General features: G+C 42.4%; 1 protein-coding gene across 1 annotated transcript; it reads right to left on the bottom strand.

Annotated features, from left to right (window-relative positions):
* Positions 1-415: 415 nt before the first annotated feature.
* Positions 416-25,261, bottom strand: LOC129783983 (uncharacterized). The gene is made up of 6 exons (XM_055798121.1): positions 25,045-25,261; positions 24,791-24,917; positions 24,617-24,700; positions 23,928-23,944; positions 15,487-15,703; positions 416-15,345 (listed from the first exon to the last, which is right to left on the bottom strand). Exons 1-6 carry the CDS (start codon positions 25,259-25,261, stop codon positions 15,258-15,260), a joined length of 750 nt encoding a protein of 249 aa, XP_055654096.1. The 3' UTR covers positions 416-15,257.
* Positions 25,262-25,931: the final 670 nt, after the last annotated feature.

Raw genomic sequence — 25,931 nt, 5'->3', positions numbered from 1 at the left:
AGTTCATTCGCATATCTAAAAAAGCCTGGAAATTATGTAAAGGCAGGTCACAATTTTCAATATGGTTTTCATGTTAAAAATTCAGAAAAGACACTGTATTGTTAATGTTATCTATATTAGACTCTCTAAGCTTGCAACGTTTTCTTTATTGAGAATGTGTCTTGTACCAAGTCTTCCTGAAAATTACGTAGACACCAAAATAGCTGTCATCTACATATTTCAGTTGCTATTCCCTTATATATCTTCAGAATTTCACCAGAATTTCCTTCTTTGTGGGGAATTAGAGACATAACAGTGGCTATGTGCCACTGGTGCAAAGTTCCCATCTCATTTTGGTTTTTTTATGGCACAAAGTTTCTGTCCAATAGAGTGTTGCATTGCTAACTTTCTGTTCTCTGTTTTTTCTTTCAGGCAAGGACAGACGATGCCTAGCCAAATTTTAATTCTGGTGTTTTGTTCATTCTGAAGAGGTTTTTTGTTCCAAGTTAATGGTGGAACGCTGGTATGAGGTGAGTGGCTGATTGAACATTATAAAAAGGGCTGTAAAAGGCTGAAAATCACCTGGGGAAAAGCTAGAAATACCATGGTAGGCTAGGGTTGGGGAAAGACAGAGACAGATTTGCAGTAGGTTCCTCTGATCACTATTTTGTTTTGAAAACACCTTCATGTGCTGATGAGGGTTGGTTTGAAAGCCTGTGTGCTGGCAGCCATCTAGCATCAGAAGGAGAATTACAGAAAAAAACACTTAAATGAATCTATGAAAACATCTTGTCTCTTGTCGAGAAGGGCATGGGAGAAAACTTACAAAGAAACGTCTCAAAATGTTCTAGTTTGTTTTAAGTGTAGAAAAGAAAAAGGGTCCATTTTACACAGTGGTGTACTAATAAAGATCTAGTTCAATACCCTTATGATGAGGAGTGTGGAGCTCCTGGAAAGCAGAAGATGCTGGTCAAAATGGAAGTGCAAATGAATTAGTATTTTGTGAATTCCAAGGAACTGATGACAAAAAGTCCTAAGTCCCATGAAGACTTAAAAAAAAAATTAAAGCTCTTGATGTGTCTTGTTTTGCTAGCATTTCTTCTTGGGCAATATAATTCCATGCTGAAAATTGGGTGGGACGCAAAAATCCGGAGTTGCACAAGAAGGTATTTCCATTGCTGATTTTAGTAGATAAACTTGGATCTGAATATGACATAAAGCAGGAGGGAAGAATTATAGCAGTTTTCACTGATTCCCAGTTTTCAAAAATAATGTATAAAGCAAGCATCTATTCCAGGAGGTAAATTAGATCTTTTGGCTCTTGAGAGAGAGAAAGTGGTTGTTGTCAGTCTTTTAGTCCCAGTCTTTGGTGTGCACTGTAAAGTGAAAGTGAATATTCTGCCTTGGAGAGGGGATTTTGCAAATATCTGCTGCTCTGGTCCGGTGAAGCCAGATGTGGGTCTCTCTGGAATCCGTGCTGTTCCCAAGACAGACGTGTTGCAATAGGACAAAGTGCTGATGGTCTTTTCTGGTATACACCATCCTCTGGAGGAAAACTATTACATATGCAGATACACTGAAGTCTGTTGAGCGGTAGCCAGTGCAGGCAGGACTTTCTCAAGGTTGTAGAGAGGGAGGAGCAATTCCAGGTCACTTGTAAATGGCAGGAAAGGAATGGTGGGAGGGAAAGGGAAGAACATGTTTCATACTATCTATCCACAGGTGTATTTTGGCACTGTCAAGGTCAGGGATGGAGGCTGCTTACCTCCAGCAATGCCCTAGTGCCAGTGAAGGAGACAGCTTTTCATATACCTTAGTTTCCTCTGTCCTGGTTCATCAAAATGCAGAGTGCTTTCTTGTTGCGATGCAGTGAAGACACCACCTATCTGTGTGCCTATTTTCCATAAGAGAGATGTGGAGGGTAAGGGATAGGTCTGACTTCTCCTGATAGTGGTTGGCTTCTGAGTGAAGTACACGTGATTTTCCTAAGAGCAGCTGCTCTGGGTGAAATGGAAGATCCAACTAGCCCAGCTTCCTGTCCTGGATGGTAGCCGAAACCTTACTTCTAGAAAAGAAGACAAGAACAGACTGGGCGAGAATTGCGCCTATACTGCCAACCATTTGTGTGACATGGACTGCCTGAGCTAGGCATCAGTCTTGGGATTTTTGACATATGTCTGTGTGTTACCTGTAGGAGGTTCTTGTAAACTCGTAATATTTACAACACCCTTTGCTATGACTTAGCCACAAGTTATGCAATTAACCACCTTCCTTTGTTTTCCAGCCTGGTTGCTGCAGTCAGACAGCTGACTATGTCTGCTCAATCCTGAGGCATTAAGACACCAGAGGTGAAATGTGGGCCACTTGGTATAGTGGCCTTTCAGTATAAATACCTTCACATAGCATTGCTCTGAATAGAATGTACTTCCTTCTCCAGTCTCTTAGGAGTGTCACAACGCTTTCCCAGGAGAGCCTTCTTTGTCACTCTGACCTGAAGTGCTGGACTTTGGGCCTTTCTGCCCAACCAATAAAACAAGAGGACATTCATCTCTCTCCACAGGCATGCACTGTGGAGCCCGTATCATGGTAAATCCATGTGGAAAAATTTATCTGTATTATACCCCAAGTACTTTCAAGAAAACTGCTCAAGGGCAAACCAAATGAGAAGTAAATAGCACAATACACAAAGAGTAGGAGCATGCATTTTATTTTGTAATTGTTTCTGTATTGCTGTATTGGTCATAACCACAGAACACCATAAATGAACATGACAGGATTTGGTGAGTGTAGTAACAATGCAACTGGCACCTATCAGGTAGAGTAATGGGGCCTGTTCTGTTTTATTATGGCTGCTTAACCTGGGGTGCGTGCAGGTGGCATGACAGCCACATCTGCTGAGCATTTTGTGGGTTAATCAATCCGCTTTGTAGCAGTCAAGTGGGACAGAATAGGAAATTGACCCTGTCATTATAAAAGAGTCCTCTGATTATGTTTATATGCAATAATGGTCAAATATCAATATGCTGAGGTAGCGGGTTCTTCCTTTTTACTGCTGAAGTGTTTTCATGTCGTGCAGGCGCTGTGAGAGGGCGAGTTCTAAGCAGTTCTTTGCCTGTATATCCTCTCACACCAGGGTCAGTCAGATGTGCTGCATCTGGATGGAGGAAAGGCTGGTTTTGAATCAACTGTGAAGTAGTTCTTCTAACTGTTCAGCATGAGGAACTTTCCTTAATGCTCATGCAGTCCTGATTTTATCTCTGAAGTAGGTTCAAAATGCAGAGGGCCTGTAAAATTTGAAAGACGGTTTGTCACTTCAGCCAAGCTTTGAAGTGACATGCCTGAATATTAGCTCTCACATGATTCTTATGACTTTGGAAAGAACTGATGGACTCTCAGCTCTTTGGAAAACATCCAGGTTATTCAGAGGATGCAGGTTTGTACTCTAGGACTGTACCTCCATCCTTGTCTCAATGTTGTATGTACAGGTAGAGCAGAAAGGGTAATAGAAGCTATGGTTCTGAATATATACTGTCATGGTTTTAGTTTAAATAATGATGTACTAATCAATGTCAGCATGTAATCTGACAATGTTATTAGATGCCATTTAAAAGACAGCTGATGCTGAAATATGTGAACTGCTTTTGACTTAACTACTGCCCATGTATGAAGAAAGATTTGTGATAAAACTTATGCCAGGGTAGTCTGTCGCTGCTACGAACATATAAAAGTATGAATGTCAAGGATAAAGATGGTTGTTGAAGCAAAAGTTAGGAACATAAGTCATGTTAGCATGCTCTGTTCTAAGTCTGAGTCTTGGTGTGAGGTGGAAAATAGAATTTTGTATTTTTATTTTTATTTTTTGGTACAAGGGATGTTGACATTATTTGATTGTATTTGGATGTAAGCAGTTACATGAATCTTTTATTTTGCTGTCTGTGGGTACTAGCTAGTGTGGGTGGGAACGATCCATTAAACACAGCAGGGAATTTGCTGGGGAGACTGGCTGAACTCCTGAAACACTGTTCCTGCCATACAGGGAAAGAGTTGTCTGTACTATTAAGGCCAACCACGTGATTTGGTGCCATTTGTAGGCTTAAATATAAAGTGCTGGGGTTTTCAAAATTGAGACCAAACAACACTATGAAATATGAACTCTAATGGGAAATTTAGGGCATGGTTGTATGTTGGGGTAGATTAACTAAACTCCGTGGAATTCATATTCATAAAGGTTTGTAAGTTTGCATAAAAAAGTAATGAACAGGCATATTGACATAGGTGTGCATTCTCTGTGTGATTTAAAAATAATACTTGTGGAAAGAACTGTTCATAACATGAGCCATTTATTTTAAATCTCTTCTGAGAATGAATTAGAAACATTCTGAAATTACTGACCTAATTTACCAGTCTGATTGCAGTGGGTATTTCATACAGGTATACACACAAGTATTGATCACCTAAACAATGTTCAGCTCCTGCCAGCTATCCTATAACTGAAGTGCTCTTTTCTTAACATTCTAAAATTTTTTTGTTTCAGTAGCAATGATTCTGACCCCGAACACGTGAGCTCTCTGTTCAGTGCGTGTGTATGATACAGGTTTAAACCATTAACATGCAACAGCAAACTTGGGATTATTTAGAACAGGTACCCTACAAGCTAGTCAGATAAGAATTCATCTTGCAATTTTATTTCTAATTTCATGAGAGAATGCAGAAAAAAAAAATTCAGGTCACACTGATTTAGCTAATTAAGAATACCAATAAGAGTTGACCTCAGTCCCAGAAACTCACAAAGATGGCTCCAGCCGTGTCATTGCCTGGGGGGCTTAGCTGGCATATCTGCATTATCTAGGGAGACAACAGCATTGCCGTGCCTGTTCTTGTCCATACCTCAGCCTTCTAACCTGTGCAAATGTTCTGGATCTCAAGGAGCAGCTGAGAATGGCAGTGCCTCATAGCTCTGCCAGCAGAAGGTATAAAAAGTAGCTCTTTTAATCTACTTCAGGTTGCACCAGCGCTATTATTTTAAATCACCTTCTTCAGCCTTGCCAACTTTTTGGTTATAGCACAGCTTGAATAATGGGCTGTCAAAGCTATTTGCAAAATCCTTTCTATTCCTCTTGAGAAGGCAAGGGCAGACACAACTGCACTATGCAGCAGTTCTAGCAGCATAATTATGGGGGCACACGCCTTAACATGCAGACAAGCTTTTAACTAAAGGGCTTCCAGTAAGAAATGTAGATGTGCTGGCATAAAAAAAAAAATGCTCCTTGTGGATGTGCATTCTTGCCTGTGGCTTCTTGCCGTGCAGCTTTCCAGGGCGGCCTTCTAGTGGGGTGCAAGCTGTGCAATGCTGGTGCTGTCATGCTCCAGTGAAGCCCTTCATCAAAGGTGCAACTTGACTTGACAACACAGGTTTTCTTGTAATGGACAGTTCCCAGCATAAACTAAACTGTCTTGGGATAAAGAATGCCTTCTAAAAAATCTGCTTTCGCATTACAATTTGAGTTACATAGCTGTGTTCCTAAATGACTTAACATTTTTCCACCATTTTGAATATAGATAAAACTTGATGTTTGCTGATATGGAAAAAAAAACTTTTCCCTTCCTTACACTGTTAAAACCTTAAGATTTTTTTTTATGCCAGTCTTTTATATATGTTTTAGCAGTATGAAGCAAATCAGTGAATTGCAGCTGCCTCAGCTGGCCTGAATGTCAGGAAAAGGGGTTTAGGCAGCTGTTAAGATAAGAATAATACTGGTGCGATTTATTCTGCTCTATATGAGCTTAGCCAGAAAGGAAATACATTCTTAGTGTCTGAAATCATGCGACGTTTACAACATCTTTTTTCCCCCTGAATTTGAAGCATATGTGCTGTGTCAACGCAGCAGGCTTGTATTGTATGTCATGGCAGTACTGTACGTCATAGCCCCAGTCTTGCTCCTGGCCCTGTCTTTAGTGCATGTGGTGCCTGGTTCCATCTGGGAAGGAGTCAAAAAAATTGGCTTCGTTTGTTGTTGGTACTTGAGTTCTAAAAATATATTTACAGATTTTTAATTTCCCTGCAGGTGCTTAGGCAGAAGATGATAACTATTTTTCTAAGCTGTTAGCCATTATGTAGAATTTTAATGGATCTGGACCTCTTTGAATTTATGTGCTTCAAGAGGATTATCTAAAGCTTCAGACAGCAGCACCCTCAAATGCTAATCTAACCTAAGATTTTTATGGTGCAGTTAGTAAATCTCCTTAAATTCCAAAACAATTGGAAGTGACACTGTGCTTGTCTGAACAGGGAAATGTGAAGCCAAGATAGAATGATATAACTGTAGTATTAATAATTGTACTAGTGTTACAATCATTGTGAACACTGGCCATTTCTTACTTGCAAAGTGGTAAGAATGAAATGGAACAAGTCATTCGTATTTCAGAATAAGTCCCCTCAGCAAATTTTACTGTCAAATACTACTCATATCTTAAATTCATAACCCATGAACAATTTTAACTCTTTTAGCCACGTAGATTCTACTGGCTTCCAGTCCGACTCAGACATTTACATGCTTACATCACTTCTGAAAATGGCATTTACTGTAGGAAATGTCTGAGGATATTTGGAACCTTTTATCTCAAATCACAATTATTTTTCATCTTCATTCCCCAATCCATCTCTTCACTAGTTTTTGGGGTTTTTTTTTCCTAAGGTTTTTACAAAGTGTCAGCTCTGATATCATTCTTTTCAATCTTTCTCATTTTTCATCTAACTATACAGCACTACTGTGGGGATATATATGGGGAGGGGGGGTACTTGTACCTTCAGATAAAACAACTAATCTGTCATTGAAATTATGTGACTAAAACTTCAGTACATAAAAATCTTCCAGAATGAGCATGGGGACAATTTAATCTTAAAAATAATTTGTCTAAGAGCACTCCCACAGGAAAGAAGATGACAGTCAAGCTTGATCATAATGTGCTACCCAGTTCCTGCCCAGTAGTGAGTTTAAGGTATATAATGCATTCCTACCCTTACAATACTATTATTCATGTGTTTTCATGGAAGGAAAATTTTGCTAATAGTTAAGCGATGATGACTAGTAAATTGGGTGTGTCTTTGGAAAAACCCTGAAATGAAAAATTGCTGTTGCACAGTAGAGAGAACTGGTATTTTCCATAGTTCAGTAAGCTTTTCGTAGTAAATACTGATGAGTTGTTCCACAGGACAAGTACTTAGATATATGGCAGTCATGAGGCAAAGGCATCTGCAGGCTAGGTTCACCTGTAGTATAACTCTGTTGGCTGCAGTCGTGTGACTCCTAGGTTGAACTTTTATGTTTACTATCAGTGTAAATATGAAGTTGGAGGCCATTTCCTAAAGATGCCGGTCTAACTTTTCACACCTTGTGATTGAGGTATGTAATATGTCAGGTGGGGTGGGACAGAAAGTCATTAGAAAAGTAGCCAAATAATTCAGAGTATGGGAAAAATCCCATGAGATTTAAGGAATCTGGAATTGCAATCTTTGCCATAGCACACCTACTGCAGAAGAGTTCTAGGGAACTCTTTAACACCCAACACCCACCCTTTAACTATGCAACTTTCCTTCACAGGGTTTGAAAACAGGCTGACAACGTAGAAAATACTGTTCAACTAGCAAATGACCATTGCTATTTCATGCAGAAAAGAGTACTAAATTACAGTTCTGGTGCAAACAAAAAGGGCAAGACTTGGCTATAGTGCAACCCAGATGCAATCCTTCTGCTGGAAAACCTTTGTGTGTCAATCAGAGTAAGCATAAAAATAAAAGAGAACAGAAGATAGGTAGAAATGTACATCTTGTTGTGTGCTTTACTGCATTTCTCAATAAGAACTGTTTTTACCATTCCTTCCTGTTGGATGGTATGAAGAAATCCAATGGAAGTCTTCTCTCCTATTTAGGCTAAACAAATTGATAAAAAGCACGTTTGCCTATAAAACTTTCCAATCGTATTACCACGATGTTCCATTTTGTTGACAAGAAAAGATTTTAATGTCTGTAGGAGAGATTCCTGAATGTGGTAATTTGTTGATTTAAAGAACTGGGAGGACAATCCTTCAATAGTGTATGACAGTTCTGGGATATTTATGAGTTCAGTTTCCCCATTGTTAAGTCAGGGGTGGTAATAGGTCATTACCTCCTGTAGAGCAGAGACTCAGTTCCCCGCTGAAGAAGGCTCTGAAGTTAAGAAAAGTTTTAATTTGCTCTCATTCATCCATGTGGAAGTCTGTCCTTGTACAAATGTAGCAAGAGTGTTGTTCTTGAAGTTCATCATGTGTTTTTTGTCAAAAAAATACAAAACTCTACTGGACAGTTAAATGACTAGGTATTTTCACTATATAAAGAAATATAAAAGTGGCACGATGGAGGCTTCATGGTCCGTATACTTATTTCTCCCACATAAAGTAGTTGGTCTAATAAAGGTATCATCATTACAAACAAGTCTGACAAAGATATCTTCATTACCAAGAAATCTTGTCTTGCTGACCAATGGACATTTACTCCCTTGTGGCTTAGAATGAAGTGCTGGACAGAAGTGGCTGTTTCAAATCCCAAGTGCTGGTATTCAAAATACCAGAATGGCTAAAAGAATCCACATTTCTTTTCTGATTTTGACTCTGCATATGAAAGAATTATATGCATATTCACTGTTTTAACTTAATACTGAAAGCAGGCTATTTTTATTTATTGTGCCACAAGCCTTATGGGTGATTTTTTTATGAATATATTATTTTCCTTGCAGTGAATCAGTATTTCCCACATAATTCCCACATAATTCCCATGACATCTGGCATCAGAATGGCAAATTTCCTTCTGACATATAATGACATGGGTGATAATTTAGAGTGCCAAAACTAATGCTGTAATGAGTCAGGCCAGTGCAGACAGGAGCAGGGAGATGTCACACCCTCTAAGGAATCTTTAGTGTTTTATTATTTTCCAGATTTCCTTTTCATTTCCTCATCCTTCTTCCTCTTCCTTTTGGTCTGGACTTGTCCAGCTGCTTTCCCCTTTGGATCAGTTTATCTTATTAATCTCTTCAGCTGTTCTAAGAAACTATTCATACCAGCGCTTTCTGTGGAAACTACCTGAGCACTTAGATGGGAAGCAGAGCACCCTAGAATTACAGACCTCATGTGAAGCCTGTGCAAGGAGGTAAGAATGCTACAATTAACTTTGTGGAGGTTTTGATCTAAAGACTTATGCAAAGCCTTTTAATGCAGAATTACTGATGCTTTATTTCTCATTTCATTTCTCATTAACTGGATCCATTTCAGAATGCTGACCCAACTCCTTCACAGATAACTCACAACCTTTGCAGTGACCACACTAAGTCTTTTGAATGCAGAAGTCTTGTAGTGTCCACTTGCTCCTGTTCTTCATAGAACATTTGCTTCTGTAATTCACTGAGGAAGAATCATAAAGCAGCTCACCTTATTAAAACCTCAAGATAGCCGAAGACAGCACAGATTGCAACATAAGGATGCAACATCCTGTATATGGCTTTACAAAGCACATTTCAGCTGGTCTGGTCTGAATGTGATCTCACCCTGGTGCTCTACACTCATTGGCATCTCCCACAGAGATGCTTAGTTGATGACCAGTCTTACATAAACTTGGCATTAGGAATGAAAAGAATAATGCTGGGACAAGAAGTGCAGAATTCAGACTCTGCAGGTACCTTCCGGTAAAAAACTGTGGCAGTACATGGATGATGCTATATTTCAGGCTCCTAAATAGCCCTGTTGGCAGAGTGGTGTAACATATGTTTTTATGCTGGCACCATTTTGTATCAGTGTTAGCAAGTGTCTAGGTTGCTGTGGCTAATTCTTTTCATTCACCACACCAATTTACTCAGCACCAATATTATCTCATAACTTGGCCTTGGTTTTTGGTGGTTTCAGCTCAGTGACAACATTATTACATTACTCAGAATGTGCAGATGGAAAAGATGCACTGAGATGGTGACTGTCTGAATGAGGACAATTTGTTTTGTACTTATCATTGGCTTTTTATGAAGCTGGATCAAGAAAATGCTTCATGAGAGGTTAAAGTTGTGCAGATACTCATGCCAAGATGAGCAAAGCTTCCCAGGAAAGACTGAATATAGCACTGCTATGTTATGTTGGGATTCATAATGATGAGCAATTTTTCATTGCAATTGCTAGTCAATCACTTCAGGAAATCACAGGGTGGAAGAATTCTCTCAATTTGATTTGAAAATTCCTATTACTGTTTTTGAAAAAAACCCAACCCAACAAACCAAAAAAAACAAACAAACCAAAACAAATAAACAGTAGTCACTGTGTTTTGCTTGAAAAGATTTGTCCTTAGGGAAGATTTTCATTTCCTCCTCAACTCAAGATGGAGAAGAATATTTTAAAATGTCAATGAAATACAGAGACAAAACTGTTTTTTCAAATAGTTTAAAAATTGACTAAAAAGAGAGGTAAGTCTACCTGTGATGCTTTTAACACCTGAACTCTTTCGTGTTTAAAGGGACTGACCTTTAATTAGGTATCTCCTGTCTGTTACTACTGCAAGCAAAATATATCTACCTGGGGAAATCCCACTTCACTGACTGCCAGGAACAGAGGACAAAGCAAGAGGCCATCAAATGCTGAGTCCTCATTCACTGTAAATTAACACTGGTAGATGTGCATGTTAAATTGGGTGGTGGTTCCAGGAACAAGGAAAACCCCTTCATATAAGGGGAAGGAGCTTCTGAAAGGGTAGGTTTTTCTGTGGTTTACTGGACATGATTAGTTCAAGCAGAATTTATGCGCCAGTTCTGACATGGTTCTGATACACAGGAATGGCGTAATCTTTCAAGGCCATAGTTAGTCTTCCTCGTCATGCTGTCAAGTTTCTAAATCATCCATCCACAGCGGAAATTAGTTTCCTTTTATTTTATGCTGACATTGCTATTCCTGTGGTCAATCTAGGGTATGAAATCAGCAGCGTGAGGATCAGAAGGTTGACTCAGCATACTTTACAAAACAAACCGCTCTGTTTTATTGTCTTCTTATTTCATTTGGAGTATAGGGGAGATTTTTTCAGCTGCTTGCAGAATGCAAGGTGACAGAGGCCTTACTTTCTATCCTGGAAAGGCCGTGATGTTCAGGGCCTTAGGACAAAAGAGCAAAAGAGCAGAACGGCAGCATCACGTCTCATTACACGTTCATCTAGAACAGTATCTTGACACTCATAGTGACCAATAATGAATTCTTGGGAAAGAACAGGGAAAACATATAATTTACACTATTACTTTTCCTCTATATTTTGCCAGATGCCAGGAATTTGAAGTTGAGGAACTTCTTGAGCAAATACAGCATCTCTGTGTTGAATAGGCCTTACAGGATTTTCCCTCATGAATTAGTCTACTCACTGCCTGAACCCCTGGCAGTGTTTAATATCCACAAATAGGTGTAGCAAAGAATCGCACAGTCTAACTATTTAAGAAGAACACATTCCTTTTGTTTCTGCTGAACCTGCCATCTACTACCTTCATTTTTTGCCCTGTTTTTCTTTTAGATTGGAATTGGTGATTGACCATTCCTTCTTCTCCTTAAGCGTGCCATTTACAGCATTACAGAATTTTGTCATGTTCCCTCTGTCATGTCTTTTCCAGGCTAAAAAGACCTATTCTGCTTACTTCTTTCTTATACTGTAACTGTTATTGCCTTTGTTGTTTTCCTTGGAACTTTATCTTGTTCTACTGTACAGATGCCCTTCCTCCTCCCCTCCTCCCTATTTAGCTGGATCACCTCCCATGTCCTTTGGAACTTGGATATTTCAAAATTGTTAGGGTGGTTCAGCTTGTGGCTTTTCTCATTTTTAGTATGATACCTGTCTGATGGTGAAATGCCATCAGTACTGCCTCTGCTGAAATCCACTCTTATGTCTGGACAACTGTCTACAGTGCAATTAAACTGCCATGCAAGCAACTATAATGATCCCTGGTTTTGAAATTAGGTATCATCATTTCATAACAAGATCAATATTTTACCTGAAATATTAATTGTGTTTGAGAACCATCTTGAGAAAAATCAGCATGAGCCAAAGAAGAAAACAATATGAGAGTGATTAGAAGACTGAAGTATTTATATTTTGCAAAGGGATAAAGGGTTTATGCTGTCCAAAAGGACTATAGGGAATTTTTACAGAGACATTATTGAGGAAAGAAGGAAAGACGTATTTATGCAAAGGTACTGCAGGGGGAAAACATTGGGAGAGTTGAATTAATTCTGGGCAAAGGTAGACTGGAAGTTAGAAGAACTTTTTAAGTGTTTAAGGAGTAACATTTCTGCAAGAATTTTTGCAATGGCAGATATGAGGGCATGAACCTTAAATCTTTTTGTAGGTGGCAAGACTCTGAGCATGTTTGAAAACATTAAGGGTACTTCATATACATTTGCTTCCCATTTCATTTATGAAAAGGTGAATTTGTGGCTTCTAAAAACCTTTTTAATGGAAAATTCTTTGTGACAATGATAGCTTGGTGACAAAAGCAGAATTACTGTGACTCCACTGTTTTAAGTTTAGAGGAATAGTTTATATGCAAAGACCCAAACCCCAGTTTTTAAACACTGAAATCTTACAGGATTTGCATCACTTCATTGACCATATTGACTTTAAGAAAGGTTTTTACTGATATAAAGAAATTCCTTTTTTCTCTTTCTTTTCCTTTTTAATGCTGTCCTCCCCCCCACCCCCGCACCCCCTGTCTTTCCGTAAGAATCTCTTTTGGTTAATGTTTCTTTATTTTGAAAACTACAGCCCTTTTAAACTAGACAAAACTGTACTTCATAGCCCTTCAGAGTTAAACTTGGAGATGATTTAGTATAACTACTGAATCCTTGGCATTGCTAAACTTGTGCAGGTGTTTCCAGCTGACCAATGCAAGGTTAGGTTTTGGTTAGGATATTGCTTTAAATGCTTCTGCAGTTAAGCACCCTGTAAAATTTTGCCATCAGATACGAGAGTCTGCTAGTGTTGTGACAGCCTACTGAGCCCAGCAGTTTCTGTTGCCAGATGAACAGTCTGTGCATGGAGAGCAGTGAGGATATACAATGCTAGAGTGAAATTATGAATACTCTGACCCTGGAGGCATTTAAAGGCTAATGGCATTTTTATGCAGCTTTCTCTTGCTTGCAGAGATGCCTCTTTCCTTTACTGATGCCGTTTCTTGGATGAACTGTAATACAGATACCATAATGAGTGACAGCAGGCACAAAACAGTGAGATTAATTTACAAACATCAAAACCAGACAAAAATAGCTTCACTTTTAGTGGAAAATAAAATAATTGTTTTCTTTTTTTTTTTTTTTTCTTTTTTGTTGAATGTTTGATTCATTTGCACTTGGGGGAAGTCCCTTGAAACTGTTCTAGGATAAGTTTGCCTGGATAGCTGTTGTGTGTAATTTATCTCTGAGGAGTTGCACCCATCCATAGACACAAGAGAAGCTTGTCCTAATGATCATTGTGTCTCTTGGGCAGACCAGTTGACGCAGGGCAGTGCTGAATAACACTTCTCTGTTGCTTCCAAGACTGTTCTTCCAGAAAGCCTAAACATTGCCCTTGGCGATGTGGAGCTGAACGCAACCCTGAGGAAGCCTGGATCAATATACTTGTTTGAAAAATATGACACATAACGGTTTGTTTGTTTTAAATTACTAAGATCTATCAGGTAGGCCTTGTTTCTGCCTTGTCCAAAGTTCAACTAAATCTAGTGTCCCTGTATTCCTAGCCCTGCTTTATAGTGGGAAAATTACTTGGGGGGAATTAGAGAAATCTGGGACCTAACAGAAGCATAGTATCACAGAAAGCTTTTTAGGGTAGAATACAGCTCTGCCTTTCAGGACGGCTGGCATGCATGGAATCTACATCACCACAGCTCCCCAGACAGTGCATCCTGCCAGCTCAGCACATGCTGACGGGAATGACAGAGGGTGGAGCGGAGCAGAGACACCGCAGCCAGGCTCTGTCGTGCTCCCTGCAGCAAGAGGAATCTGACGGTCTGGTAAGCTTCATAGCAGTTCTCACATGAAGAATATATGAGATGATGTCCATTGCTGAACTGACCATTGTGGTGAAATTACTTTCCTTAAATGAAACAATCTCATTGTAATACTAACACACACCTCCACCCCAAAGTTACCTGCCTGCATCTCACTGGGTACGTGATAGCAATCAGTAACAAAAATATCTATGACCAGAGTCACTCAAGCTCCACCTAAATGCAAAGAAAATGGACTGGTCCTGGACTGAAATAAATCTAAAATTGTTGTCTAAACTCCTGAAATACCACACTTCAATTTAGTGTCACAAGGTTAGGTCAAGCTGACGCACCCTCTAAAGCTGTAAGTTCTGGCTGACAAGCTGATAAGGTGTCACGACCCCCATACATCAACAGAAACTTAGTTGAAAGTGGGACAAAAGTAACTGTGTTAGTGGGAGATCGTGACCCTCAACTCAAATAGGCCATCCTGGAAAAGGGCAAAACCCCTCTTGGAGAGCGCGTGGCGTTAGTGAAAAACTTCAGCAGTGCTATCTGAGGGTGTGCACTAATTTACGTTGGAAGCGAGAAACTTTTAACCAATCTTGAGTATGATAATGAATATGCAATGTACTATGAAATATAAAAAGTGGACAACTGAGGGGAGAAGTTAGGGGAGACTCCATCGTAACTTCTGGGAACAGTCGATGGGCTGAACCTGTCTTCTACCCCCATAGGGACGCCTGCTGGGTGAGAACTTTATTCTATGCCTAACTCATGCTAGCTGTTATTAAGTGTATTGTTTTAGGCTTGTTTTGCAGTCAGTGTATAATCACTGGCAATCTTTGAACTTTACTCTGTCACAGACTTGTATTTTGTATAATAAAAATCTTCAGCTGAAGTTCATTTTGCGTAAGATTCCAGAGATTTGAGTAGTTGTCGTAAGGGATTTGTCTCAGTGACGCTGTCAGCAGAGGTCCCTGAATAGGTTAGTTGAATCGCCCTCCAGTACAATGGGCTGTCAAAACGTGCGTAGTAGAAGGGTGGTCAGACACAAACATCTTGTCTTTCTTGGGAAACTGTCAGGCTGATCAGGTATAAACAGTTTGATGAAACCTCCTTTCTTAGTGTGACAACTATGCAAATGGGTCTCAGAGGAAAAGCACTGAAGATTGCACACATGTTGATGTTTATTCTGGAAAAAATATGCCCTTTGGTAGAATAATTCCAGTTACTAGGTAATCCTGGCAGTTACCTGTGTAGAATCTTGTTAATTAGCATCTTCACCCATTTGGCCTGGGGATCTAAACAGATTTGCTGGCTGTTCTTCAGTGTTGCTCTGCAGTGGAACAAGCATTTCACTTTAATTAATATTGGCAACCTGAGGAGGTCAGAGGAGGACATAGACAAGCCTGAGGAGTATAAGCTAAAGGGCTGCCAACTTTTCAGCATTCATTAGCCATAACTTCTCTTTACTTACATGATTTCCACAGTGGCACAGTGTGGGCCCTTAGGAATGATTTCTACGTTGGCCAGGTGCTTTGGCAACATCAATCCTGTGACAGTCTGGATGCAGTGACACCGCAGCTCCGCTGCCAGCATCCTCTCTGTGAGGAAAGGAAAGGGAAGCTTATAATGTCTACAATTGAACCAAACTGACAATGAAAATATTAAATAGAGAAAGCAGAAGGCATAAAAAGTTCATGCCTCAAGGTACAAATGGATTGTTATTTATGGGTTTAAGGTAGTCCCTTTGCTGAGCAAGAACAGGACATTGGAGATCTGCAGACTTTGTACAGATAACGATTTATAAGTTCCCATTACTACTACAATTACTTTGGCATCCCACAACATCAAGTGCAGTGAAAGGCTACTCTAAGTGTGAGGCTCCTGTCTTATAAGAGGAAGAAAAAGCTAGATGAAGAGGCTGACAGCTACTCCCCCTGAATGCAACCTGCAGGTGAAACCTGTTTGGGCTAAAACACTACACTGATACTTGGTGTGAAAAAGCCACAAAAACATTCAGCTTAGAAGCTTAATCAAGGTGCTAGGAAAGGTGGAGGGGCCTCTGAGGAAGCAACTCTGGGTGAGTACTAGGAGCAAGAAACCCAACAAGCTTTGGGAAAGAGCTTTTTGATTTTTTGATTAAATTACGTCACACACTGTGCAGCACCCAGCTCCATGGACTGAATTTGCTGTTGCCTGACAGTCCTTCCAGACTCACTTCGACCCAGTGAAGAAAAAAAAAAAAAAGTTATCCCAGCTTCAGGGATTGAGTACAGAGCACCCAGAGAGGTGATGGCAGTTATCCAAGATCACAAGCTGTGAAGCCCAGGGCTTTCCCAGCTCCATGCACTGCAAAGACTGGGATATCTTCCTGTTCTCAGGTAAGATTATCACAGGTTAAAATGCACAGTCACAACTCTCACATTTATCCACTTTTCCTGCTAAGGCAAGCGACATCTTCAGCTTGTAATTCCTGACAGTTGAACTGTGGAATATATTTGAAAGTGGAGATTCAGTGCTTTGAGGGCAGTATCAACAAGAAGCAAGGACAAGCTCCAGATAAAGGGATGTGGGGTGCACAGACACTCTTGCTGAGATGAGTGGGGCTGCAGGAGCCAAAATCCCAGTCAGTTGATCAGTCCTCTCTTGCTGTGGGTAGTCCTGACGTCCCTTAAGACCAAACAGCAACCCCCTTGACCTCACCCTGTGCTTATTCTTGTACCTTGATATGACCATCCACCTATTGCCCTTCTTCAGTTGTCCTCTGCTCAGCTGAATCTGCCAGTGCTTCTTTTGGCTGACCAGCACCCTCCCTACCTATCTGGCAGAAAGCAGAAAGAAACGCACTTGAAAGTCAAGCATTGGGAAGCACAGAGCATCACAGCAGAGCAGCAACATCCCATCTGCAGGCTAAGAAAAAAAAAATGAGATTCCCAAAGGCTGTGCCAGGGCTTCGCTGCAGGTGTGTGTATTGATACAGGTGGCCTGTTAGACAGTTGTCCATCCTGGAGGTTGGTCACATCCAGCTCTGTTCTGGCTCAGGAGAGACTGCAGATGTAAGTCATCCCAACATGAAGCCAGGACATGGTAGGAGCAAGCATCCACATTGTGCTGAGAATTGGAAGCATTCCAGACCCCTAACTTGGCATACTTTCTGCCCACAAAATACTTTTTGGAATTTCCCAGCAGAATTTGGGGTTTTTTACCCTCATACTTCTCAGGAAAGAACTCTAACAGACAGTAGTTTATTAGAAATAGATCGATTGAAAGTAAGTTGAATATTCCAAGCTTGCATCTCAGCACCTGTTATCATAAAAACAGCATGAAAAGTGATAGCGATGCAATATGCCACACAGTTACTGCAGACTATCATTTCTGAGTCCCTGGTTGTAATCTCATTTTTCTCAGAATATTTAAGGGACAAGTTCACCAACGTCAGTGAATGTCCACTAGCAGAAGAATAATAGGAGACAAGAAATAGACCCACTCTGACAGTGTGACTATGTTTTTCTTGGCCTGCTGCCTCAAAGACACTTTGAGTGTGGAAGTCCTGCACACCTTGAAAACACTCTGTGTAGCTAAACCACATGTTAGAAGAATTGTAATACAAAGGCAAATAAATGGAATTTTCTTACCAGGAAAGTTGCCCATGAAGGAGAGAATCAGGAGGGAGATTACAGTCTTGCTATCCATGACTGCTCTCTGTGCCTTCTTATGGTGAACTGAAAACAAGCTCTGCTGTGTCTTCAGACCCACAGGGGACTGCTGACACTCTTCTACTCCAGGATTTGCTTCTCATGCACATGTACATACAGATTAAATTACTCTCTCTCCTGCCTTTTGCCACAGCCAGAGCAAGTAGTGGGAAAATCTGAGATGAAACAGCTTGTGCTAGCACACCTGAAACTGAGCAGTAAGTTGGAGACACTCCGTTTGCTGTGATTCCTTCTTAATTCCAAGGAAACAGTAAAATACGAAGAGAGAATAACATGCTGGTTAAAGCAGTGAGAGACATATTAAGCATCATTGGTTGTCATAATTTATAGCTCAGTACTTGCTTAATTTTCTCTCAGTGCTGACATACAAGACAGAATCATGACATATAAGAATCGACTTAATAGAACGTTGGCAAATATCTAGGTAGTAGTGTTATTTGGATAGGGCCAGGAAGTCAGAGCATTATCACCTTAAGATAATGAACTTTAAGAATATCTTACATACACTGACCTGCTATCCCATATAACACGCAGCACATTCATGGGCCAGAGCGTGCCAGGGACTCTTCCTGTCCTGAGGACCCACTTGGCTGTAGAAACTTTAGCTGTGTGGATGAGACATGCCATGCCACATGCTCTGATATCCAGAAAACAGCCCGTGACCTCTTGCATCTTTTAGGATGTTTTTGAGGAGGTTTGAGTTTTCAACACCTGTGAATATTAGGCAGTGTTTTTAGAAGGGGCTTAAAGCTGTGCTTTAACTTTGTCATTACAACTCCCATTCTTTCAAAAGTAGTAACGTGTGGTTCAAGATTTTTTTTAAATGAGGATTTGAGTGACTTGTGCAACACCACACACACAAAAATACCCCACCCAAATCACTGTGGAAATGCTGGGAACAGCTACTATCTCCTCATGCTCCCATCTATGCCCTTAGCCCTCTTTGCTTTTACTCTATTGTTCTCAGTCAAGGACAATTTAATTCCTTCTTGCAAGTCCCTTCAGATTTGCAGGCACAAAGAGGCTGCCTCTTATTATGCTCTTGCATTTAACTCTGTTGAATACATCTCTTTTTTCAGATCTTTTCTTCCCACTTCTTTCTACGTGTCTTTCCTGAGATGAAAATTCAGATTTATACTAAAAAAAAAGTGTGTATTTGCCACACTGCTGATCACTGTCCCCTGGCTTACGACCAGACATGCACGCTGCATGGTGCTTTTGATTCCAGTCCAGCCCTGCCTTCTCTTGTAATGCATTGCTGATGACTTTTAATATACCTAAAATGTTGTATTCAGAATCCAGTCGATGATACAGAACCGTTTTGTGCTGTTATGCAAGAGTGGTAGCTCACAAAATGAACACATATTTGTGGTTTTGTGTGTATATTTGCATATTGTGAAATTGTAATTTCATGAAATGACTAAACTGTTGGTAATTTTAGAAAATGACTGGAAAAATAGGTAAAAGTGCTAAGAAGCACCTAATTACAATATTTTTTATTATTAACTCAAAAGTACAAGTAAGAATGTTTTTTCCAAAGCATGTATTATTTAGAAAAGCACTTCCTTTCAAAAACAGTAAAGTTTGCCACTCTACAGTTCTAAGATTATTTTCACAACTGAGCCTATTTCATGAAACAATGGGAAACTTTAGGGGTTTTGTGAGGTGCATAGATCACTCTATCGATGGCTACTGCAAGGACCGGGATAAAAGACTTGTTCTATGTGTATCTGTATTTATGTCTTTCTGAGAAGTTACTAACATTTCCTCCAAAGTAACCTTTCAGCTTTGGTCCATATGTTAACTTGCATAGGGTTTGACTTCAGTCCGTTGTAAGTAACATGAAGGCACATGTTTTTGCGTTCTCAGCAGGTCTCAGCTGATCTGTAATACTTGCATTTTTGTAATCAGTGGAGGAACCTGCTCCTCCTGGTCCAGCATCTGCAGCCCAATGGGCTTGTTTCCACCACCTGAACATTTGTAGTCGCAAGCTTGCCCTTAAAGGAGAACAACTATGGTGCAACGCAAGGCATAAACTCTGGGACTGGTAAAGGACTTGTGCTCTGAGACCAGCATAGGTATATCCTATGGAATTCCCCCACAAACAGGAAAAACAACGAGGTTGGGCTCTAGGCATATAGTGACAAATGGCATCAATGGGATGGTCAGGAGGGTAGATTTGTGGTTTCAGCACAATGATGAGGTCCAATGGAAATGTGAACTGCATTGGTCCCATCTTGGGAAGAGGCAGCTATTTTTGTGGTAGAGTTAGGATGGTTGAAAAAGAGCTGGACAGTAGAGGAAAGGAGGGAGGGAAGGAAGGAGGAAAGGAGGGAAGGAGGGAGGAAAGGAGAAGCCAAGTGCAGCTGGTTCTGCAGCCCAACACGGTGTGACTAGAAGTGAGACAGAAGAGGGCTGAGGTCATTTGTGATCGTGCTTCCTTTTTGGGAACTTTTTACTCTGCTTGGAGAAGTGGGAAATCCAGTAGACTTGCTTCAGCATCTGGATGAATCTCATCAGAATCTGCCTAGAGCAGTGAGGTCTCATTGCACTGTGGTGTAATGGGTCACGCTGTTTCTCTGTGTGTCTGCAATAGAGCTGACATTGCCTGTATGGCAGGAGCAAGTTGGCTAGCACGGGTCCAGCCGCAGAGCTTTGGTAGCCAGACATGTTGCATATGCCTGGGTTCAAAAGTGACCTACTTCCTTGAATTCCTGAAGGGCGTTTTGAACAAGGAGATGCTAGTCCATTAGAATGCCAGGAAAAAAGGCGGTCAGGCTCTTGTTTTTCTCTGTCAAGTATTGCCTAAAATGGCATTCATTGGAGCTGTTACTATGCAGAAGAGGATGATAGTAAAGATAGCCTTCTGCCCCTACAGATGCTGGTAACCCTAAGCTGTGCGATACCGAACCGACCTCCAGTCAGGGCACATGGTTTCTGTGCGGATCTGAACTCCAGGAAGGTTACCCGGATAAGAGTCATTCAAGGTCTTTTGAGGATTTTCTAAAAAGAAAATTACTCTATTCATCATTTCGACTGTTGGATAAGAAGCTCACATGGGAATTTGTTGCTGCAGTTTTAGATAAGGGCAAGGACACGTAGCTAATCACCAGCACCGAGTGGGAGCTCGTTGCAGACCTCTCCATTACAATGAGCTGGCTGAACTTACCCTGCAGTGGGGGTATATGCAGTACGGGGCAGGGCTGGAGGCCAAGCTGTGCGTGCAGTGAAGGGGATCACCAGCTCCTCAATGCACAGGTCTCAGTCAGGATCACTGTAAGGAGGACCTCTGGCTTAGGTGCCAAATGGCACAGGAATCTAAACACACATGAAAACAGCTCCCATAGAGAGGAAAAAGAGTGAAGTTTCTCTTTTTCTGGCTAATAAAAAGGGAAATATAGTCTGAAAGAGGGCAAAACATTGAAAAATGCAAGGAGAAAACTGTGTTAGCATAAATTTTGAGGAGGAAGATGTTCTCGGGGAAGACAGTAAGTAATCACTCCACCTCACTGAGTAATGTGGACTATGAGGGAAAACTGAATTCTTGCCTGACAAATAGTGTCGTACTCATTTGGAAGCTGCTGGTTTTCCTTACAGCCAGATTTCACTGCATGACTGAACCAGTAACACTTGTCATTTAAACACCTTGACCTTCTAGGTAGTTCACATCATGACCCAGTGGAATAGCCAGCTGGGTATACAGCATCTATCATTTGAGTCATTTTGTGATTTCATAATATGCAGCTGATATAACTAGATGTATGCATGTGTGTGTGTGTGTATATGTAGTTGTCGTATTATAAACCCCACCCTTTGATAGACATTTTATTTATTTAATTATATACATATATGCAAGTAACCCCTCCCATTCTCCATTGCTTTTTGGCATGTAGCTTTGTCCAGCTTATACTTCCTGAATTTCTTCTCTCTGTAATGTTTGCAAAGTTGACTAATTGGATTCACTGTTATTCTCAGACGCGGGATGTCTTTTTAGCCCTTCACTACTCTAAACTTCTGTACTCATCTGATGGATAAGTCAGGCAAAAGAAATTATTTTCCCTGGAAAGGTTTTTAATATAGTAAGACCTTTTCCCTTCAAGAGCAACAGTAGTAAGATGGTATCACTGCAAAAAAAAAAAAAAAAATCTCCTTTTCTGAGTGATGCAACACTTACACCTGACCACAACAGCCTAAATATTGAACTTGAAAATTCTGGCATTATGGAGAGAAAAAGCTATTTGATACATCAAGAACTTTTCAAAATTCAGTAAGATTTTTCTCTGTGTCCACAACTCAAAAAAATAATATCCAGTTACTTGCTAGGTGATGAGGAAAATATAAGGAACAAGGAAAATCCCTGTTCATATGCATTTGCTTTCCAATGATTTCTCTCAAAGAAAAGCTAGAATCTGTGATGAGGTTGAGCCAGCTTTTTCAGGTGCCACAGGGGAACAGTGTATGACTCTTAGCCATGTCAGTAAGGCCAGGATAGGGTCATGCTTTCAGATAAGGTTCTAGTGAGTTTCATGAGCAAACAGCAATTGATTTTTCTGTCACTAAATATGTATTATGTATCTAGTGACTGAAGATACTGTTTGCACTAGAAATGTGCACTAAAAAAGAATCTAGACATGGAGATTCTTTGCTTTAGAAGGTGTTACAGCTGGGACCAGAACAATTTCTTTTCCTGGAAAATAATTTTCTCTTGTAAACTGTCATGGTTTCTTACCGCAGCAGACAGTATTGCTCCTTCCCACCCAGCAAAACATGTTTAACTTTAAACACAGCCCCACTTCAAGTTAAACCAGAATACAAATTCCTGCAGATTGCAGGGGCTTACTTGGATTCAATACAGCCATCCTGAGGTTAATCTCTCTTCACCTCAGCAGCTCCAAGTAAAGGGCTTAAATAATGTGCCTCTGAATCTACACGCACATTAGCTCAGTAGTAAGTGTCCCCGAAACTTCAGAGCAAGCTGGACCACAAGTCTGCCTGGGAGCCCCTGGCCAAACACAGAGGTTACTGCTTCCCTGCCTCCCAGCCAGCCAGACTGATGCAGGTACGCAGGGCCATTTAACATGGAATTCACCAAAAAAACAGCGTATTTTCCAAGAAAATATTTTTATTGCATTATATTTTGTTACATGATCATTTAATGATAAATCCACCTTTTTACAGAAATACATTTTTCCAAAGCAGAATAAGGGAAATTACTTATTCTAGATTAATTATGACAGTATGTCATACAAGTAGACATAAAATGTCTAAGCCTCTTCAAAACATTTATTGTTCCTTTACATCTTGTGTATAAATACCAAATAATTAATTGTAAACTCATTTAAAAACAAACAACCCAACCCACCCCAACATTATCTTTTAGAAACCAAAACAATCTCGGCATGAAATCATACAATTTCATGGAAATTATTAAACTGTCGTAAGTACTGAATGGAGTGAGACATCACGAACAAGCTTTCTGTAATTTCATTGTGCAGTACCTTGGGCAAAAAAATTCTGGGCATTCTACAGTAAAGGCTAGGAAGTTACAGCGGGGAAAAAAGGTTGAGCAAAACATTCTGAGCCCAAGGCTCGTTTAGGCACCTGAGGCAGCAGACTGAGCTTGGCTGCACAGTCCTGCACTTGCTTCAACCAGGATTCCCATGTAATCCTGAACGGGCACTAAACCACCAAGTGCCAGACAGCGCTGACACAGAGCTCACTCGCTGTTCCTAACGGAAGGATTACCCACCGCCATCGGCACTGCCCCTCAAACCTCTGCCCATCAGACTCTCTGCAGGCATCTGCACAACAGTCTCCACGATGGACCCATCTTCTTTTCGGATATTAATGCTATTTATAAGAACTCGTTGGCAGATAGTATTTGGAGAGAAGGAGCCTGCACAAAGGTGGGGCTACTCCGATTGTGAGAACCGCAGCAAGGTTGCCGAGAGATGACCAGCAAAGCCTAAGCCGTCTCATCAAACGGATTCGATCAATTAGCTCAGTCAACACATATGTAGGAGTAGGCAATAATAAATACAAGGGGAGGGAAGGGGAACGTCTTAGAGGGATTAAACATAGAACAGCTAGTCTACAAACTCATCAAAAACAGGAATCCAGCTATTATCTTCTTCCAGCATCCATTTCCCAGTGCTTTCTGGCAAACACAGGCAGCTTCACTCGGAGCTGTTCTTCCGTCAGAGCTGGTTATGTGAACTGCAACAGGCAGAATTCAAATTATAAAGGCAGTCAGGAAATCTTTCCTTACGCATCCCTGCATGCCCCAGATACAGAGTCTCACAGATGTGTCTTCTGGAAAAGGTGCCTGATGGTGCTGGTGGGCCACACTAGCCTGGTACTACAGCTAGATCTGCATCTAATCAAATTTATTTATATTACATATATTTATATATGTATAAAATCTAATTCATGTGGATATTCTACCTGACCAGCTGGGTTTTCTCTTCCCAACAAAGAAGCCACTTCTTTGGCAAGTTTGTGGTGTTACTGGACGGATTTCCCCTTCAAAATTAATGGCAGAACGTGGCTTTTTATCCCTGTGACACCCACAGGAGTTTCAAACAGCCAGAAGTGGTCCCTGGCCTCCCGAGGGGCTCCCCACGCTCACCCCGGGTAGCTGGGGTGCAGGGAGGTGGGCTGCGGGGGTGAGGGGCGAGGAGAGCGGGGTGTGGGGGAGCGGGGTGCTGGGAGCAGGGTGCGGGGCGCGGAAGAGTGAGGTGCAGAGCGGGGGTGCGGGGAGTGGGGTGCGGGGGTGAGGGGTGAGGAGAGTGGGGTGCGGGGGAGCTGAGGGGCTCCCCGCGCTCACCCCGGGCCCGCTGCAGCCGGGGCAGCCGCCGCTCGCTGCCGCCCCCCCCTCCCCCGCGGTACCTGTGGTGGATCCGGGTGAGGATGAGCTTGACCCAGGGCGCGGCGGGGTCCAGGCAGAGCGTCTGTCCCTGCTTCGTCGTGGCTCTGCGGGGCGGGGGCGGCAGCGGGTGAGGCCGGGCCGGGAGCGGGGCCGGGGTGCGGGAGCGGGGCCGGGGTGCGGGAGCGGGCACTTACATGACCTCGGGCACGGCGCAGTGCGGCCCCTCGGCGAGCAGCTGGACGCGGGCCAGGCGCCGCGGCGGGATCACCTGGGACACGGTGCGCAGGCAGCGGCAGCGCAGCTCCCCGGCCAGCGGCGCGGCTGCGGGCGAGAGGCAGGGGCTGAGCCTGGGCTGCGGGCCCGCCGCGACCCCCGCCCCCGCCCCCAACGCTAACCCGGCGGGCCTAACCCTAACCTCAGCCCGCCGGGCCGGCCCGCGGCCGCTTACCTCGGCAAAGGGCGGCCAGCAGCGGGGGGAGGAGGAGGAGGAGGAGGAGGGGCAGGCGGCGGGGGTGTGCGCTCATGGCTGGTGCTGGCGGCCGAGGTGCTGCGGGAGCCGGCTGGGCCGCCCCGTGCGCCGCCGGGGCTTTTATCCCCCGCCGGGAGCCGTGGGGCAGGAGAACGTGATTCACACGCCGACACGCGTCTTTCTCCTCCCTGCACATCCTCGGGCGACCGCTGCTCCCCCTCGTCCCTGCTTGTGACCCGCCAGGCGGGCCCGGCATGGCCCGGCCCGGCCCGGCACGGCACGGCACGGCACGGCACGGCAGCCCGCAGGGTGCGGGAACGCGCTGCGGGGCGCGGTGCCCTGCCCCACGGCTTGTGGCCGCAGATGCGGGGCAGCTGCCCCGCACCCCAGGCACGCCGGGGGACCGGCGGCGGGAGCTTCCCGGGAACGGACTGTCGGGTGGACGCCAGAACTGGGGGATAAATGTAGCCCAGCCCCAGTTTTCTTGGAGTTTGTGAGCCTGAGAAATGCTAGCGGAAACTGAGACATGCAATCCTTTGTCTTCTGCATCTGGGATCAAGTGCACATTTAATTTTAGCACCTGCGTTTCCCTGCCAAGCACATGTAATTCCATTGCAGATTTAGTTATCAGATGACAAGCAAAGACCCCTGAACGTTGTGCAAAGCAATGAGTGGTAGGGCCCTCTCCAGCCAGCTGGAAACATGTCGAGGCTTAAAGTCTGCCAGAGGAGCCGGGGTGCCTCTGGGCAGCAGATACAGCCCAGAGGTGCTGCAGCCATCCCACCCTTTCTTCCCAGCCTTTAGGGATCATGCATTGCTTTGTTTTGTCCTCCAGCTTTTCTTTGGACTGCTGTTGTGCTTTCTGG

Source organism: Falco peregrinus, chromosome 2, assembly GCF_023634155.1.
Source record: "Falco peregrinus isolate bFalPer1 chromosome 2, bFalPer1.pri, whole genome shotgun sequence".
NCBI lineage: Eukaryota > Metazoa > Chordata > Aves > Falconiformes > Falconidae > Falco > Falco peregrinus.
This window is presented reverse-complemented; position numbering and strand designations above follow the sequence as displayed.

Coding starts and splice junctions, on each gene's coding strand:
- LOC129783983 (XM_055798121.1), bottom strand. CDS start 25,261: ATGTGCAGGGAGGAGAAAGACGCGTGTCGGCGTGTGAATCACGTTCTC. Junction 24,918..25,044: donor GCTGGCCGCCCTTTGCCGAG/GTAAGCGGCCGC, acceptor TCTCGCCCGCAG/CCGCGCCGCTGGCCGGGGAG. Junction 15,346..15,486: donor TGTGCCACTGTGGAAATCAT/GTAAGTAAAGAG, acceptor GTTCCACTGCAG/AGCAACACTGAAGAACAGCC.